General features: G+C 28.9%; 1 protein-coding gene and 1 pseudogene across 1 annotated transcript; one reads left to right on the forward strand and one right to left on the reverse strand.

Annotated features, from left to right (window-relative positions):
- Positions 1 to 8,627: 8,627 nt before the first annotated feature.
- On the forward strand, positions 8,628 to 17,380 carry LOC119371262 (UPF0481 protein At3g47200-like). Its single transcript, XM_089721052.1, has 2 exons — positions 8,628 to 8,751; positions 15,806 to 17,380. Exon 2 carries the CDS (start codon positions 15,806 to 15,808, stop codon positions 17,078 to 17,080), a length of 1,275 nt encoding a protein of 424 aa, XP_089577178.1. The 5' UTR covers positions 8,628 to 8,751; the 3' UTR covers positions 17,081 to 17,380.
- Positions 17,381 to 18,327: 947 nt separating this feature from the next.
- On the reverse strand, positions 18,328 to 19,626 carry LOC149496127 (mitochondrial fission 1 protein A pseudogene; annotated as a pseudogene).
- Positions 19,627 to 20,827: the final 1,201 nt, after the last annotated feature.

A 20,827-nucleotide genomic window follows, 5' to 3' on the forward strand; every position in this document is an offset into this window, starting at 1 on the left:
TAATGATAACAAATGATGATTCCCTAAAAATAAAATTATACGGATAAAATCTATTTTTGTAAGAGATCTAATTTAAGGATAATTTCAATAAACTCTAACTAATGGCAAAATAAAAATCTAAACTAATATTTTATGCTTATAACTAACTAAAATTTATTATTCTATTTGACTTTTTATGAATTTAAAAAAAATTCTAAAACCAATATTAGTGAGGGTGTTGTTAAATGTTTAGTTTTTTTTTTGTTACCTGGCCATGCAGGTCAAATGGAAATAATATTTTATTTATTAAATTGGGTACAATTTGAAATTAAGATACTATTATAACTAAAATTGAAGTTTAGGACACTAGAAAAAGAAAGTTGAATTTAAGGTACAATTTAAACTACATGTAAAGTTTGGAGTTTTTTTAACGATTTAACCCCAAACAATTTATTATTCTGGAAAGACAAAGAAATATCTATCCAAAACAACTTTCACATTACAATCAATACAAATTTTAAAAATATATATTATATATTCTAAAGACTCTCTAATAAGTTATGGAAAGAACTTTTTATTTGTTTATTTGTGCTTAGAGGTCAAGATTCTAAAGAAAAATTTTCAATCAAAAGTTAGGCAATCTCTCTTAATTGTATTATGAAAAAAAAAAATTAACTTCCAATAAAAAGAATTCCTACTTAATCAACAAGTAACTATTCACAAATCTAGTTAATCAAAGTCATTGAAAAATGGCAATTTATTCTTTATTTTTAAAAAATTGCAATACAGCATTAATATTAAATCAATCAAAATTTATATGATAATAATGAGTATTGCCAATTTCACAATTCAGATTTATTGATTTAACTGTTTATGATAGCAGGTAGTTTGTGATGGTCCTGATTGATGATTGTTAGCTAATAAATGTTGGTTGACTGGAAATTTTAATAAATGTTGCTGTTAAAATATAAATGACTAATAAATATATAAATATTTTTATATGTTATCATGTCCAGAAGTTTTGGCTGAGTGTATGAGAATAGTAGCTCGCGCTATCAATTGATTGCCTCAAGCAAGACCCAATTATATATCACATTTTCAAATATTATATTATATGAAATTCATTGTAAGTCACTTCCAAGTCTTTGGTAGTATTTGCTACATGTTAGTACCAGGAGAGTTATGTAGGAAGTTTAATAAGAAAGCAATAAGGTGTATCTTTGTGAGTTATAATAGTCAAAGAAAAGTATGAAAATGTTGTAACCATAGACTGTCTATGATATACATCAAGGAATATCGTATATGCATGATGAAGCATCTTCTTTGTGGCCTCCATAAGAAGTAGCTCTTCAAGACTTAAAACAAAAAAAAAAGATGAAAAGTCATAACAAAAGCTAGTTTTGAAAGGTGGCGAATTCATATCGTGAAGACATGGTGTCAATTGACTAAGAAGAAAATGAAGCATCATAAAAGAGATGCAAGTCTATGGCAAACTGGAATGTATTAAAGAACCACTAAAGATTTATGACTAAGTCAATAAGAGATTGATGATAAATATGAAACACAACAAGAATTAAGGCTTGAAAAAGAATATTAAAAGTAAATCCAAGATTTGCCAATGTTATTCTTGTTGAAGAAAATGAATCAATAAACTTTGACAAAGTGGTCCAAAAGTTGAATAGAGAAAAGTTATAAGAGTTTCAATCATATTGAAGGAAACGAACGTGGAAGCTAGTACCAAATCCTAAAACATACAACGTATTTCATGTAAATGAGTGTACAAAATGAAGACTATAGTTATGATCAATTAAAAGATATAAAGCTTATTCAAGAGCTTATTGATTTTCCCAATAGTATGGATTAAATATTGATGAGACTTTCAATCCAACGGCTAACATTACCACTATACATGTTTTGTTAGCATTTGCAACTAGTAATTCATGGACGTTATTGCAAATGGATATTAAGAATGTTGTTCTGCATGGATATATATACATACATACACACACACACACTCTTTCAATCATACTTATTTATGTCCATAGTATCATCCTCATAAGGGATGAGGTACAAGAGATTCATCAAATGAAGTGCCATCACAAATGAAGGAACTTAGTGAATTAAGCATTTTCTTGGATAACAGATTAAGTCCATTAATTAAGGAACGCTTATTTATCCGGACACAAGTATGCAATAGATCTCCTAAAAGTTTGAAATGCTTGAATGCAAGACCATAACTATTTGATGGAAGTTAACGCAAGGATATGCTCAGCTCAAGGCAATGATCTCAAAGTTGCCATAATGTATAGGAAGCTGGTTGGAGGTTTGATTTATCTCACCATAACTCGACCTGATATATCATATGTAGTCATAATGGTTAGTCAATTTATTAGAATCTTAAGAAGACTCACTTATTAGAAGGGGCACAAAGAGTTTAAGGTATGTGAAAAATATATCATGTGATGTAGTTGATCATTGTGATGCCGATTATATTATGATACAAGACACTCTACTATAGAATATGCGTTTAGTATAGGTTTAAGAGTAGTTTCTTATTGCAGACTTTTTAGTATAGAAGCAAAATATTGAGCAGTGATAATGGCAAGTCAAGGATATTCAAGGTTGATATTATTATTGAAAGCTCTACTTCAATCTAGATATTTTGTAGTACAGATATATTATAATAATCAATCTGCAATCCAACTACTTGAGAATCCTGTATTTCATGTAAAAACGACGCATGTAGAGGCATGTTATCATCACATAATTAAGAGAAAAAGTGCTCCAAGGTGATATCAAAATAAGGCACATTAAGACTAAAAAATCAGAGTATAAATATATTTAACTTCTTTTGTTACCAAATTTGATCAGACTTACTGTCAAATTTTTTTGAGACATTTAAAATGTTTCTTTAGATAAAAAAATATTGATATTTCTAATTGGCCAATTTAGATTATCATTAATTTTTCCTTCATTGGTATTATCTTTTCATATTTAGTTTCAATTTATAATTTAAAAGATTGAAAAAAAATTCATAAAGAGCAACTTAAGTGGTAAGATATGCTTAAATTTAGCGGATGACTTTTGAAAAATCAAGAGTTCAATAGTGGAAAAGGCACTTATAGGATATAGTAACCACAAACCTCATATTAGTCTCATATCCAAAACATATGAGAATACTCGGTGGAAAATCCAATTAATATAAAATATTGTGAATATCAGGCTCTGTTTATTTTGGAAAATAACTTGTCATCAAAATTTCTTTTTGATTTTTTGATGTTTGGGGTACTTATGAAAATCAGTGAATGAAAAATATTTTCCTAGTCAAAGGAAACTAAAACATTTTCAAGGAAAATGAATTTCCATTTTCAAGAGAGGAAAATATTTTTCAGAAAGTAATAAACTTATTATGACCCGGTGAATATACATTTTAGTCGCCACCACCAGTGAAACGACCCGAAAATTTAATTTCGTAGAATTTTCATTTAAAAACTAAATTTTTTATTTCAACCAATGAGATTATACCAGCTAGTATTTTATTATTGCTAAACTGGACCCGTAAACCAATTTGATTTTTCAAAAACCAAGCGAAAAACTCAAAAACCAAGCAAATTGAGCCAAATCATTGAATCAGATCAAATCGGTTCGAATCGAACCGGAATGATCTAGAAAACTGACATACTTTCTTTCTTTCCTTTTTCTTTTTTTTTTCCCCTCTTTTCTTTTCCTTCCCTGGGCAAGCGCACGCGACCCTCCTCTCTTCTTCCTCCCTCCACTGACTTTCCGGCGACCTTGTCACCCCGAACGGTTCCAGTCCTCCCCTTCATCGACGACGAGCTTCTCCCTCTCTTTCTTCGTCTCCGATTCTGGCGAAGCATGGGAATCATGAGCGAGTCGCGATTCCGTTTCACTCGAGACGTCATCTGCTTTCACCTTCAAGTTTCCGACATTTTCCAGCTGAGTAAGTCAATCCCCAACATTCATCAGTTTAATTTATGAATTCCTTGATCAAAGATGGAGGTTTTGAATTGTGAATAAAACTATTGCATAAATCTAGACCCTAGCTCCTACTGTCATACATTTTTTTAGGAAAAATTTGATTCTCTAATTTAGTTTAAATTATTAGCTAAGTTAATGGATAAGTTTAGCATGAACAAGGGAATTTTAGTTAAGAATAGATATAGCATGATTGTGACAGCAACATTATCGCTAGTACTTGATCTATTACAGGAATTTATAAATTTAGCTACTGTTTAGGTGAATGTGAATAGAAATTTTGAATTTTTGCTCTTGAAATCGGTATATAAATGATTCCTATATTGGGATGGTTAGATTATTGCGTTTATTATAAATCCTTGTGAAGAATTAAGCATTCTTTAGGTTAAAAATAACTAGTTAGCTATATGGTCAAGTTCTCGATATCCTAGGAAGGAGGAATTGAATTGTTTCCAATTTGAATGAGTTATAAAATGAATTTTTATAAAAAAAAAAATGTGCAAAACCAGGGGATATATTATGGGTACTAAATAGGAAATCTTGAATTCCTTGAGCTAGCAGTAATTATTTAGTTGATTTCTTGAATTATAGTATTTGAGATGAATATGCGAAGTCATAAACCAAGTTCTTAATGCGATATGAGCTCAAGTTTAAGGAAAAATATATTTTTCTTGGGCGCAGTAGCTATTTCAGGTACTTTGTACCATTTTAAATAATTGGTATGGAAACAGATGTATGTATATATATTTATATTTTCAATACTCTTATGTTGGTTAGTGTTGGTTACTGCTTGATAGCAATATTCTTGCAAATTTAACAAATCAATTGTAAAACTCTTTAGCTATATCTAGAAGTGGTATCTTTATGTCAAGACAGAGAAATTTATGAAGCTTTAGTTATATATTTAAGTTTCGAGCTGGGTTATCTAGTAGAAGTATTTATTAAATTGTAATTTAATTGAAATGTCAGTTCTTAATAGTTAGTCTAGAACTTTAATAAATGTTTAATGATATTTTATATAACTTAAGCAAAGAATTATTGATAACATTCCTAGATTAGTTGAAGGTATTTTAATTTGTAAATTATGGTTGATTAGTGATATATTATTGGAGGCGGATGGGTATTTGATTTGATCGATTGCCCGACGGATGGGTTGTGTGTATTGATTGATAAATATAATAATACTGTGTTATCGAAACAGGTGGATAGTCCAAATTAGAGGGGAGGTGCTGCCGAAATTTCGTTAGAACTTAAACTAGTTTTAATTAATAACATAATTAAAAAGTTTATTTAGATTAATTCTATAACCTAATGCATAATAAATAGAGTGCTCTAATTATTTATTTATTATCTTTATTATTCATTTAATTATTTACATATTTATTTATTTATTTCCATTATTATTGTTAATATTGTTATTTATTTTATTATTGTTGTTTATCGTTAATACTATTTATTTATTTATTTATTTGCATTGATTTTGGATGTTTAATTGTGCATTACATTACGATGTTTAATTAATTAATATGTCTGCATTAGATTGCAATGTTTGATTAATTGTGTTGTGGTATTGCTGTGCTTTGCTTGTGTGGAATTGGGATGAAGTGGGTCACCATGGGTTTGTCAGACTGTTTCTGTTATACGGATCCTGATTCTGATTTCTGTTATATTCTGATTCTGTTATATGGATCCCGATTCTGTTTCTGTTAGCCAGGTAAATGGGAGATCGGCGCCCCCGTGTGCACCTACCGTTACCGTTACCGTTAACCACGGGTTGGCTTCTCGTCGTTGCGCACCAGACAGTCTAGATTTGATCGCAGCCCGCAGGGTGGCCTCCTGTTGTGAGCGCTTGATGATCTAGATTGGATGGAGACCACCGGGTTGCCTCCTGTTGGTATGAAAAAGAAAAGAGAGGATAGAAAAACAATGAGAGGGCTGGTCAAGTGAGGATTAGACCGGTCGGCCAGTATGGGGGATCGGCTCCCTGGTGAACTTGTGAGAGGATGAGCCATGTGGGAGGACGGCTCATCCGGGGTTCGGTGACTCCACTGACTAATTTCCACGTGATGTGATTATTTGAAGGTGATATTGTTTGTGAGTGCTGGTGACATACCATTTGTGTGACTGGCTGCGTGAGCATATAACTAGTCGGATGGCTAGATTGATATATATTTACACATTTGTGTGAATGTGTGTGTTGTGCAATAATAGTTATTCCTTAGAAAGCTCACATATTTTGTTTAATTTTTCAGGAAGTAAGTTTCTCTTTAATTCGGTTAAGCTATGTTCCTTCGTCGTAGAGCTAGAAAGAAAATTTTCCTAGACCAATAAATATTTTGTTATGTATCTAGATGTATAAAAATCTATGTATATCTATTAGTTAGTGACTCCGCAGTTGTAGAATTTGTATACAATTAGTCATGTATTAACATAGACAATATAATTATGTGAGCCCATATTAAAAATGTGGTGTATTGTTAATTGGGCCCAAACTGTGGAATGTTGTAGCTGATAAATTTGGGCCGAGATTTAATAAAATCTTGAGATTTATTTTCCTATAAACATGGGCTGAATGTTTAATATTATATTGAGATAGTAAATTTTTTTGTGTTTCAGGCTTATTACGGGCCTCGGAAGCCTTAAGCTTATCTGGGTCCTAGTGCCGGTCCGGCCCACGGAAACGGGTCGTGACAACCAGTCACCGGTGACTATCAACCACCAACCACTATAAGTAGCCATGTCTGTCACTAGCAACTATGACGATTTATCATTTATTGCACATTTTATTGTACATTAACAATAAAATTTTAAGATACAAAATTTCTATAATTATAAATATATTTATGGTTTTATAAGTTAAAAACTTCAATATTTTTTAACTAGCAATATTATAACCAAACGATAGAAAATGAATTATATGGAAATATTTTTCAAGCAATATTTTTTTTTGAAAAATATTTTTCAAACACAAATTAATTATTTTTTGAAAACAAATCGAACCTAAATCCTAACAAAAAAAATTCTCTTTGTTTGTTAAAATATATAATTTTTTTTTGTCAAAAAAATTAATTATTTAGTATCTTTTTATTATGTTTTATAAATTTAAACCAAATATATAAAAAATAAATAAAAAATACCTTGAGGAATCTCCGTAGATAGAACAATTAATGTATCATTGTGAAAAGAAACAAGAAATACCTATCCAAATTCACTTCACAGTCAGTCCAAATAATAGAGGAGTTATAGAAGTTATTGTAAATACCAAGACTCTTACTTGTCTAATGAAAAATTTAAAATCCTACATCAACTTATTCTACCCGCAAAGACTCGAAGACCTAGTTAATGCCGTTGAGAAAATGACAAAATTTCCTTTTTTTTTTTTTAAAGAAAAAAAAAATAATTTAGTATATATTTTAAATCAATCAAAACTTATGATAATCCAGAGTATTCATAATTGATATTTATTTAGTTTATTTATTTATAATAACTAATAGACTTGGAACCAATATTTTATTTAATCTCTCAGATTTATCCTGATTGATAGTTCTTGAGTGTTTTTTATATTTTTAGGCTCCGTTTGTTTCTGTAAAATAATTAGCAGGAAAATATTTTTTACAATTTTTCGTTGTTTGGGGCGTTCAAAAAAATAAGTCAATGATTATTTTTTCCTGGTCAAAAGAAAATTAAGTCATTTTTTAAGAAAAATAACTTTCCATTTTCGAGAGAGTAATGCATTTTCTAGACATTAAAAAACCTTATATATCCATATTTTTTTAATTATTAAATATCGTAGTCACTACCATCAGTTACCATCTACCACTGACGACCACCACTAGCTACCACCACCAACGGCCACCGGTACTTTCATATATATATATATATTCTCATGTTTAACAATAAAATTTATAAATTATAAAATTTCTACTATTAATAATATTTTTATGATCTTATGAGATAAAAACTTTAATATTTTTAACTAATTCTCAGTATTTCAACTAAAGAATGAAAAATAAGTTATTTGAAAAATATTTTCCAAGAAAAATATTTTTCATGAAAAATATTTTTTAGCAAGTTATTTTCCTGCAAATTGTTTTACAGAAACAAACGGAGCATTATAATGAGATTTTATTGTGTTATCTCTTCTCTTTTATATTATGAATTATTTTACCTTTTGATGGGTGAAATGAGATTGCAAAGATTCATTTTCCGAATCCTTTTAAATACTCGAGAGGGAGCACCTTTGCTCCCTTTCGTGGGCCTACCTAGCGAGCCAGTAGACTTGGGTTGAAAACCAAAAATATAATATGAATTATTTTTACTTTTTAGCTGGAGACGTCGTATTTTCAATTTTAGTAATGATATTATTTAATTAACACAATTAAATTAAATTAACACTAAAGGACAAAAAATTTAAATTAACAAGCTACATAAGCAGAATGAATATAAAATTAGTGAGTTAATTAGTTTCAAATCAAATAATCGAATTCAATTATATATTTAATCAGTGATGAACAATAAATCTTGGTATCTGTGAACAGGGGATCTTATAATCTTGTAAGGGTATTTTAGTAAGATAATATATATGGTAAGGGTATTTTAGTAATATTGGCATAGGCAATTATTTTCTCTTTACAAAGACGCGAATAGTCAATGGATAGAAAACAAATCTCTTCTAGCGTCTCTTCTCCTCCACTGATGCTTTGGCTGTTTGGAAGAAGAACAAATATCCCATCTGCAAAATAGCTTCAAGTGATCATTGCAGAGATAAATCAACAGGTTTTGATATTTACTTTTTTATTTATTTTATTCTCATTCTCCATTTATTTTAAGAATTAGTATATTTATCGAAATTATATCTGTCGAATATATTAACACGTCAATTTATAAAATTATATATTTATTAAATGTTAATAACTAAAGTAGTTAAATGTAACGGTCATTGTTTATTAAAAGATATATAACCACTCGATGAATACAATACTGTATTTGATAATTGAAAATATTAAATTTGAGTTCAATATATGTTATCTTATAAGTTAAAATGTTCAATAATTATAATCTTACAAATTGAAGATCCGTTGAGTCAATTTATAAATTAAGAGTATAGTTAGGTTTTTCTTATAAAGTTCATGCATTAATTTATATAATGAAGCTTAATTATTTATATGTAATAGTTAAGGATTAAAGATATTTGTAATGATAAGTTAGCTTCAGCTACTATTAGAAGATAAAACCTGCTTTAATGAGACGGTGTGGAATGAACAAAACGACAGCACATCTCATGCAGTAGATGTCATCAAATGAAACGCAGAGTTTTAATTCTACAGCTATTTATGCTAATACTTAGCTTTTTGTTTGTTAGTGCTTAGATGGGTAATTTGTTAGTTATATAAACTTTTCTTCGTTAATCAATACAATCAAGTTGAAATCTCCAAAGCTAAGATTTCTAATAGCTACATTATTAATCTCAAACATTTTATTATCTTTAAGAACATGTTAGTTAGATTATGCATAACAAAAGCGAAATGAAACTTGATGATTAATTTAATTCACACAAACTTATTTTTATTACTTTAGATTTCTTCATATAATTAAAATATAGACTATTGTATAAAATAAACATGTTTAGAGTCTTTCTAAATGACACAACTTGTGTCAGACACAAATTTAAACTCAATAAAAGAAAGTAATAATATATCCTTACACATTCTCATTCTCTCTCCTACTCAGCATTTCTCTATAACTAATGAAAAAAACTTGCATAGACCTGGTTTATGACTTCAATTATAGACCAAACAAATAAAATTAAAGATTTTTTAAATTTTTTTTTTTTTAAAATGCAAGGTCAGAAATACCACTATTTCAATAAAAATCTTAAATTTCATTAGTTTGGCCTATAAATGAGGTATGGATTCGGTTTAGATAAGCTTTTTTTTCGATCAATATTGTCCTTTCATATGAATAACATCTATGATATAAATTTTCCCATGATCACCTATATAGGGGATGGCCTTGTCATTTCTGGTCTAAGGAGTTTAGTAATGAACCATTGACAAATATTAAGCTATCATGTGGTTCATCATTTCTGCAAGTCACTGTTCAACCTACAAGCCAAACAAGTGCTTTAACTTTAGATGCTGAATGTCATAGACTCACCCATTCTATTATCATTTATATCCATTCTAGTCTTCCACATCAATGGTGCCCAATTAATGATACTGTAACTAACTACTTCTAATTATTTGTGGGAAAATCATCCTTCATTCATATTCTCAACTCTTGAAAATATAGTTTTTAGTCTTTAACAAATACTTAAAAACTCGTTTAAATTATTCTAAATCATGCACATCAAAGCATAGCCTATTAAGTCCATATAAGATTTAGTAATAGGTCCAATTTCGAATCCTTTGTTTTTAGTACTCAAAAGAAAAATCTACCGCCCAACGGGACTGATTATCGAGAACCAAGAGTAGTCAGTTATACCCTCAAATCTTCTTTTATTCTAAACCGACTGTTTTAACTAGTATATATATATTTTTTTCAAAATACTTTTTATAGATATTGGCCCATGACCTAATGCTAAGAGTACTGGAGTGCTAACCACTAGGTCTTGTAATTATTGTCTTAAACTACTTAAAAAAGTTTATTTATTTTCAATAATTTTAATAATTAATTATATTTTCTCTCAATTATTATATCTCTTGTATTCGACCTTTAAATCGCTAATATCAATAAGTTTCTTTTTTATTTTATAGAATCTTATTTTTCTCAAATTATATATTTTGCTCTTATCTATAAAAATAATTTTATTTAATAATAATCTTACTCCTTGTTTGGAACAAATGAATTTCACAAAATTTTATAGAATTCATTTAGAAATCCATACTTTTGTGTTTGGAATGAAAAAAAAAAATGTAGATTTCAATTATGAGAATTCAATAATATGGAATTGAACATAACTACTTCAAACCCACATAAATAGGTGGAATTTTCAAATGAATTGTACAAAACCAAGTCATCAAACATTTATGACAAAACTATCCTTCTTCTTTTTCAAGGTCATTTTTTCAATTTTATCAAACTTATATATTTTATCAAACTTGACCAAAACCATTTAAAAAATTATTTTTAGAAAAATATTTTCTTATTATTGTGTTTTTTTATTTAATATTTGTCATATTTTATTTTAATATGTTTTTATATTTTTTTTATTATTATAAGAAGAGATTCAATTTAAATATACATTTATCACTAAATTAAATATAATAATTTTATTAATATTATTTTTATTTTATATATTTATTTTAATAAAAATATAAAAAATTATATATCATAGCATGAATATAATTAGTATTTATTATTTATTTTTATGAAATTATTATTTCAAGGATATTTTAGAAAACAGAAAAAACTGAATCTTTAATTGTGAATTTATTTCATACATGACTATTAAACATGAAAATTCATTTATAAATAAATTTCATATTTTAAATTCATTTATACCAAATGCAATATTAACGTTTTTTTATGAGGTTAAAATAATATATATTTATTTGTTCAATATCAATATATATATATATATATATATTGAACACTCACATATTACTAGTAAAGTAATAACTATAGTTATTTAATTTTTTACTATTTATTTTATTTTAATATAATATTTATTTTTAACTATTTGCTAAAATTATTACTACATTGAAATTTAATTACTATAATTAAGAAATTTTAAAATTTTCAATCTATTTTAATTAACATACATAATTTTTGATGAAATTTATTAATTTCAAATTATTTTATTTTATATTTAATATATATTTAATTAAATACTGGTTCAACTTTGGTCAACTCTTTAACCCTTCACCCTCTGCCTTTACAGGGTCCATTGATATAGGCATGGCCACGGTTCCGGAACCGGCGGTTCCGGTTCCAAAAAAACTGGAACCGGAATCGAACCGAAAAGGTCTGGTTTCGGTTCTGGTTACAAAACCGACGGTTCCGATTGATTTTTCGGCGAATTGCATAATTTTAAATTTTAAATTTTGAAGACCGGTTTAAAAAAAAATTATTTGAACATAAAAAATTAAAAAATACACCTAAAAAATTAAAAAATACTTCAATTAAATTTATTTTTTTAAAGACTTGAACATAATTATTTTTTTAAAAAAAAAAATTTCAACTGAATTTATTATTTTTTTTTTTAAGTTTGAACATAATTTAAAAAAAAAAAGGGCTTGAACTTAATTTTTTTTTTTTTAAAAAAAAAAATTAAGTTGCCTACGTATCCTCTTGGGGTTTAGAGGAATCAAAGCCCACGTAGTTCTTACTTATCTTATACCAATTTCACCCCTTTTACCTTAATCGCTATTTGCACCACCGGTTGATGTTCTCGTTGAGGACCCATTGTATAAATCATATAAATCTTCATTTTCTTTTGGATTTTCTTGGGCTCTTAGTTCGACCTTAGTCCAATCATCCACGCATGATTATGCTTCTAATGAATCGGGTGTCATACGAGATCGTGTTTTATTAAGTATGTTTCCTCCTTGACTAAAAGCTTGTTCAACCGCAACAGTGGAGACCGGAGCTGCTAAAATTTATTTTATAAGTAAAGAAAGAATTGGAAAAGTATTTGCGTGACGACTCCACCAATCTAAAATTGGAAAATCAATATCTGCATAATCATCACCAAACTCAAAAGAAGTTGTTAGATAATTATTAAATTCAGAAATAGAACTGAATTCCCTTGTTCTTTTTTGTCTTTGTAGTAAAACTTGCTGAGCAACACCAACACCACTTACCCTTTGTGTTGGAAATTGTTGAATATTAGATTGAGAAGAAGTAGAAGTAGAAGTAGATGAACTAGAAACTTGAACAAATTCATTATATAATTGCATAATATTTTGTTTAACTTCATGCATTACTACATTTATATTAACATTATCTTCTACATCAAGATTTAATACTTCATAATAAATAGTCAAATAATCACATAAAACATCCATTCTACATCTAAGATCAAATACAATAGCAACAAGATACAGGGGTGGTATATTTTTAAAATAAGATAACCATTTTTTTTCATTGAAAAAATACAATCTTTTAATAAATCATCATTTTGAAATTCTTGGAGTGCAGTAACAATATTAATACACATAGGTAAAAATAAATGAGATGTGGGATAATAAACCCCACTAAATTTATAAGTAGCATCATTAACAATTTTTAAAATATCTAAAATTTTTGCACAAATCTCCCAATTTTGTGGATATAAATTAATATCCTCAATATTATTAGTAACAAAAAAAGCATAATAATTCTTTATAAGAAAAAGACTCGTTTAGTAATTCATATGTTGAATTCCAACGAGTTGAGACATCCCTTGGAAAACGTTTTGGTCTTTTATTATTTTCTTTACAAAATTTAGCCCAACTTTTCATCACTTGGGGATGTGTCCATAAATATGAAATAGCTTTTTTAATTAAAGAAATAAAAGAATCAAGAATTTTCAAACCATCTTGTACACATAAATTTAAAACATGGCATGCACATCTTATATGAAAAAATTTACCACCAATATTTGGTTCACAAATTTTTTTAAGTTCAATAATTGATCTAGTATTTGCAGAAGCATTATCAAATGAAATTGAAAAAATTTTTTTTGTCAACTTATATTCATCTAAAATTGAAACAATTACTCTATAAATATTATTTACAGTATATTTATCATCAAAAACACGAAAACCAATAATTCTTTTTTGAATTTTCCAATCATCATCAATCCAATGACATGTAATACCAATATAAGAATGCATTTGCCAATGATCACTCCAAACATCACAACAAATTGAAACACGAATTTTCATTTGAGAAAATAAAAGCTCTAACTGTTTTTTTCCTTTATTATATAAAGAAATAATAGTTCGTTTTACAGTATTTCTTAGTACTCCTTTAGTAGAAGGATTTAAAGCTTTTTGACAATAATTATTAAAACCTACTTTTTCACCAAAACTAAAAGATAAATGTTCCATAGAAATCATTTTTGCTAATTCTTCTTTTTGTATTTTTTTAGAATATTTAAATAAAGAAAGGTTAGAAGTATACCCGGAAATTTGTGTTTGAGACCAATCAACTCCTATTTTTGTTGGATGTTTTGTCTCCAAATGCTTCCAAAATGATCCATAGCCGCCAGCTTATTTAAATTTATAAGATTTTCCACAATAATTGCAAATTACATCGTATATTTTCTCACCTTTGAATTTTTTTGTGAAATGAATGGCGAATATGTCGGAACTTTGTCTTGCTCTTGCAACAATTTGTGCTCGTTGCTCTTGCTCTTGCTCTTCATCTTCTTATAATTGCTCATTAAATTCAGATTCTTGAGTTGGAATTTCCAAATTTTCATTTGGATAACCCTCAAAATTAAATTGGTCGGGAATCATATCATAGATGTCGTTTGTAGGGATAGATGATTCTCCAATATTTCCCTTGCCCTTACCCGAATTTGAGTTTCCTCCACTTGGCATTATATGATAATAAGATATAATTTGGAAAATTGAATAAAAAAAATTAGAGAGAATAATTATTTAATAAGAGAGATTGTAGAGTAGAGAAGAATAAATGAATAATATAGAGTAGAGTGTAGTATATTGTAGAGAGAATAAGTAGAGAGTGTAGTATATTGTAGAGAGAGTAAGTAGAGAGAGTTGAGATTTTTTTGTAATGAATTTGTAAATAAAATGAGGTATTTATAATAAATCCAAAAATTCATTTTTTCAAAAATACCCTTGAAACTAGCCGTTATGTAGCCGTTTATGGCTTTTGGGAGGGGTAATTAAGAGATTTCACAATAAAATTTAAAAAAGAAAAAAAAGAAACCAGGTTTGATAGTTTACAATGGCTAGAACCGCCAGTTCGAACCTACCGGAGAACCGGCGGTTCCAGTCCGGTTCCGACCGGTTCTCTGGAACCGTCGGTTCTGGTTCCTAATTTTCTGGAACCGGAACCGAACCAGAATTTTCCTGTTCCGGTTCCAGTTCGTCCCGATTCCGGTTCTCACCGGTTCTGGTTACGGTTCCGGGCAGGTTTGAACCGACGGTTTCGGTTCCCGGAACCGTAATATGGCCATGCCTACATTGATAGAGCTAGGGAGTACAAGGGTGGGCCCTAACAAAATATTTTTTTTAAAAAATATTCATAAAATATTAAAATCTTTTTATTTTACCTACTAAAATAGTAATAGTTTTCAATTTCGTCCCCTTGACTCTTGAAATTTTTTTTAACCTCTTTAACTTTAATTTCTGACTCTATCGATGATCTAGTAGGCTGAAACATTAATCTAACTACTAAGAGATAACTGAATGACAATATCATTGATTAAAATAATATTTTATTAAACACTAATCCTAAACTCTTTTAACCTCTTTAGCTTTAATTTCTAACTCTATCGATGATTTAGCTGGTTAAAACATTAATCTAATTACTAAGAGATAACAGAATGACAATATCATTTATTAAAATATTATTTTATTACACACTAGCAATATTTGGATTGAAATAAAATATAATTAACGAAAAATTAGTATATAAATTTACAGAGAATGAAAGTAATAAGAATTTTATTAAAATTTAGTAATAATGCATTAGTATATGCTAAATTCATCCTAAAAGAAATTAAAATAATATTCTCACTGCAATGTTAAAACTAGCAACTCATAAACTCACTAAACGTAAATTTACATTGGTGGATATATAAGCAATTATTGCTTAATACTCTTTTAATATTATTTTAATTATTCATTATTGTAATTTTTTCATTTTGGAACAGATGGAAAATACAAGTCACGTTTTGCTTAATATTAACGAGTTAGCAACAAAAATAAGACACAAATTGGAAATTTTGCATCTTTTATCAGATGAATGTTGCATCTACAGAGTGCCTGATCGACTGCGGCAATTAAACGACAAAGCGTACACACCTCGTGTAGTCTCTATTGGGCCGTTTCACCATGCCCAAAAATATCTAGAAGCAATGGAAGAACATAAGTTTAGATACTTGCAAGATTTTCTTCAACTGAGCGAGATAAATTTAGAGTACTATATTAAATTTGTTGGGGAAAATGAAGATAGAATACGAAATTGTTATGCAGAAAATATCAAACTCAATAGTTACGATTTTGTGGAGATGATATTGCTAGATGCAATCTTCATTATTATGATTTTATTAAAGTTTTCATTTATAGAGTTGCGAGATAAAAGTGATCGCATATATAACAAACCATGGATGATTGGGGATATAAGGTTTGATTTATTGTTGCTTGAGAATCAAATTCCGTTTTTCGTTCTTGAAGACTTATTTATGCTATCTAATATACAAAAGCATCTTGGAGAAATTTCTATTTTAAAGCTCGTCTACGAATCATTCAAAAATAGATTGGCTTTATGGGCGATGGATTATATTTTGGAGATTCGTAATTCTTCTTCTAATGAGATAAAACATATACTTGATTTGATAAGAAAGTGTCAAAAGCCATTGAAGTTATTGCAGCCACATCAGGACATAAAAATGCAAGTGATACCAAGTATAACAGAGCTCTACCAAGCTGGAGTTAAGTTTCGAGCGAGTTCAAGCAAAAATATATTTGACATAAAATTTAGAAATGGGATTTTGGAAATTCCTCGATTTGCAATAAATGATCATACAGAAAGTTTATTGAGAAATCTACAAGCTTTTGAGCAATGTAATTGCTTAGATAATTATGTTGGTGACTATATTGTCCTGATGGCTAGGCTTGTGAATGGTTCAAAGGATGTGGAATTACTTGTCGAAAATGGAATTGCAGAAAATGAGTTGCAGGGAAATGAAGCCTTGGCAATTCTTTTTCGTAACCTTGACAAAGAAAATAGTCTCGGCCCTAACTTCTATTTTCTTGTTTTAATTGAAGATTTGACTGTCTATTGCAAAACCTCTTGGCACAAATGGAAGGCAAATTTGAAACAGAAGTATTTCAACACTCCGTGGGCTGGAATTTCTGTTATTGGAGCTGTTATTCTACTTTTAATTACTGTTATACAAACAGTGTGTTCTTTACTGCAGGTTTAGGTGACAAAGGAGCAAATTAACTAAAGCCAGATGAAGCACAAGAGTAAGACAATCCAACTTAGCCTTTGTGAGAGTAATTAATAAGTAATTATCCTTCTTTAGTTTGAATAGAGTTAGTAATACACATTAGAAGACATAAATATCAGTTGTGGTATTTATAATGTTAAGTATAAATTTGGGGAGTTGTCTAAGTAATATAATTAGCATGCATGTATTGAAAAGGGAATCAAATTATTATGACTGAAAATTAAACCTTTTGGTTTATCTTTGAGTTCTATATATCTTTGTTGTATCACATAATCTTTATGGTGATGTTTTGTAAACCTAGAGTGGTGAGTTGTTCTAACCTCATATTTTGAGATAGTGATGATCTATATGCTTAAGGTGTATGGTGGAGCAGGGAGCAGGAATCAAACATTGGGGGCAAAAAAAATTTCAAAAATTTAGAGGGCCAAATAAAAATAATAATTTTCTCAAGCCAAAGATTAAAAAAAAAAAAAAAAATTTGGAACCATCTCCAGAGATGGTTTCCCCAGTTCACAGTTAAATTTGGCTGCTGAGGCAACAATTTCTAACCATTGTTAATGATATACAAAAATTACCATCTAAAATGAAACTTATGCTCCACCGAATATATAAATTCATCCTTGTATCTAAACTTTGTAACTTTAACGAACTTTGTAAATGACCTTGCAAATTTGATGACATTACACACTTATCTAAACTAACTCTTGAAATAATAAAATTTATATTTTCAACTATTTAATAAGTGTTTTATTAATCTAATTTTATAAATTGCATATTCATGGAATGATTTTGTAAGTTGAAGTTTTTAATAAATTATACTTTATAAGTTTAAGTATTTGATAGATCAAATTAAAAGTCGAGAACGTCATAAGTAACAAAATTCAAAAATAAATTTATATATTCAACCATCACAAAACTTCTGTCTTGTAAAAGCTTTGCATGCATAATTTTCATATGCATATGTGAATTCAATCTTAAAGGGCTCTCCAAAGATATATGTATACAAGGTAAGGAAGAAAAACAAGTAGAGAAAATCTCAAGAGGAATCAGTAGGCACTCGTAACCATTTAAAGGAGAAATGTGTTAATTCTGTGAGCAAAAATGCAACCTCTCCAATATTGTTTAATATATACACAATGCAAAGAACAAAAGAACAAAAGAACAAGGATGTGCTTAGTGCACTGCTTCTGTACACTAGAGGAAATGGAAGGCATAGTCAGTTACCTTCGTGCCAAAGCTGCAGCAAGCCCGCCAGCAACCAGTCCCACAACTGTAGCAGTAATGCCTATACCAATTATACCAATCAAACCATCTGTGCAAAAACAACAAATGCAGAGGAAAAACCATTTCATCTTCAATAGAACACATTATCATAATTATTTGGGTAGTGTGCCTGTCTCCACTCAGGTTCAGCCTAAAAAAATACCACGCCGTGGTGATACAACTATATGGGATGATGGCATGAGTTGAATATTATATTCAGAAGTTTGAGTTCTAAATTGTTAGGGCCCCAGCAATATATTTACGAGAATAATAACACAGCGAAAAAATATAAATATGACATACAGATATTTACGTGGTTCACCCTTAATTGTTTAGGGCTACTTCCACGGGACAAACAACGAATATTTCTTCCACTATTAAAAATAGTAGGCTTACAAAGAGAGTAATACAAAAATAGTGGCACTCAAAAGTGTTTCCCAAAAATACCCCAAATTATCTTCACTATTTTCTCTACCCTAGTCTTAGAACCCTTTCTAAAACTGAAACTCTCTAAATCTCTCCTTTTTCTTTTGCTTTGCTTGTGTTTTTGTGTGTTGAAGATCCAGCGCCATCTCCTATTTATAGAAGAGGTGGACGGTTAATCACGCGTACACTGAAAAATAGATCACTTATCGAAGAAAATTTTCTTCTTTCTTCAATTTTCTTCTTCCTTTTCAACAGTATGTGGGTCCCACATGTTGGAGGGACATACCTCGTTTTCTTTTCTTCTTTTTTTTATTTATTTCGAATATGATTCTCACTGAATGGGCACCGTCACAACATCAATTTAGGGAAATTATGGTTATAAAATGTATGAACTTACAACACATTGCTCAATTGGAAGCCCATGAGCCTGGTCCTACTTCACCACATAGACTATGAAGCCTTAACATCGAACAAATTTAACTCATAGCTCACTTCTTTATGGGTTAAATCAGTGTCATTTCTATATAATATTTTTTAATATATTTGCAAAATAGAAGAATGCATTATAGTATTATTATTAATATGTAACATTATCATTCACTATAATTTGTTATTATTCTTTTACCTCTTCCTCCAAGTACAGGATAACCTCAAGGGGTTGTGGGTTTCTTTAAGATTTGTTATCATACCCTGAAACATTCTTCCACCAGCCTCCTGCTCTTTGTATAGTTGCTGCTCCTGTAATAGCCAACAGCTAGAAGATACAGCTTCTTTCTTAATTTCAGAGGGCTGCCAGTGCTGTCAAGAGTGTTGTGAGGTCCCTCCAACATGTGGGACCCACACATTTGAAAAAAAAAGAGAAAAAAAACAAACAAACACGTTTTTATTATTGGTCAAAGAAAAAAAAAAGAAGAAGAGATTCAAACGTGTAAAACCCACATACGTTTGAATGTAGAAAAAAAGGAAGGAAAAATGGACGCGTGATTAACACAGTTAAATTATCATAACTTATAAAATTAGCAAAATTTTAATTCATAATATTGAACGGAACCATAGAATTATGCAAGAACTTTTAAAAATATATTATTTAATTAATTTATTGAAATTATTAATTTAGCTTATTAATCAAGTATTGCAAAGTTTATTATAGGTCATAAATTCACCTCTATATTTTCGCAAAGTTTATTAATCAACTTTTCTTTTCTTTTTTTTTTTTTCCTTTCTTTTTCTCCTTTGATTTATCCTGATTGATAGTTCTTGAGTGTTTTTGATACTCTTAGACTCCGTTTGTTTCAGTAAAATAATTTGCATGAAAATATTTTTCATAATTTTCCGTTGTTTGGAGAGTTCAGAAAAATAATTCAAAGGAAAATATTTTCCTGGTCAAAAGAAATTAAGTCATTTTTTAAGAAAAATAACTTTCCATTTTCGAGAGATTAATATATTTTCTAGACATTAAAAAGCCTTATAGATCCATATTTTTTAATTATTAAATACCATAGTCACTACCACCGATCACTATTTACCACCGACGACCACCGCTAGTTGCCGCCACCAGTGTCCACCAGCTCTTTCATATATATATATATATATATATATATATATATATATATATATATATATATTCTTCTCATATTTAACAATAAAATTTATAAATTTCTATTATTATTAATATTTTTTATGGTCTTATGAGATAAAAACTTTAATATTTTTAACTAATTCTCAATATTATAACTAAAGAATGAAAAATAAGTCATTTGAAAAATATTTTTCACGGAAAATATTTTTCATAGAAAATATTTTTCAGCAAATTATTTTTCTACAAATCGTTTTACGGAAATAAACGGAGCATTATAATGAGATTTTATTGTGTTATCTCTTCTCTTATATATTATGAATTATTTTACCCTTGATGGGCGAAATGGGATGGCAACCGAGTCCCTTTCAATACTGGAGAGGGAGCACCTTTGCTCCCTTTTGTGGGCCTGATTTGAATTTTATGAACAAATCAATCATCGATAGACACAAAGT

The sequence above is a fragment of the Jatropha curcas genome, chromosome 5 (assembly GCF_041381405.1).
Source record: "Jatropha curcas cultivar XTBG-Jc1 chromosome 5, XTBG_Jcur_1.0, whole genome shotgun sequence".
NCBI lineage: Eukaryota > Viridiplantae > Streptophyta > Magnoliopsida > Malpighiales > Euphorbiaceae > Jatropha > Jatropha curcas.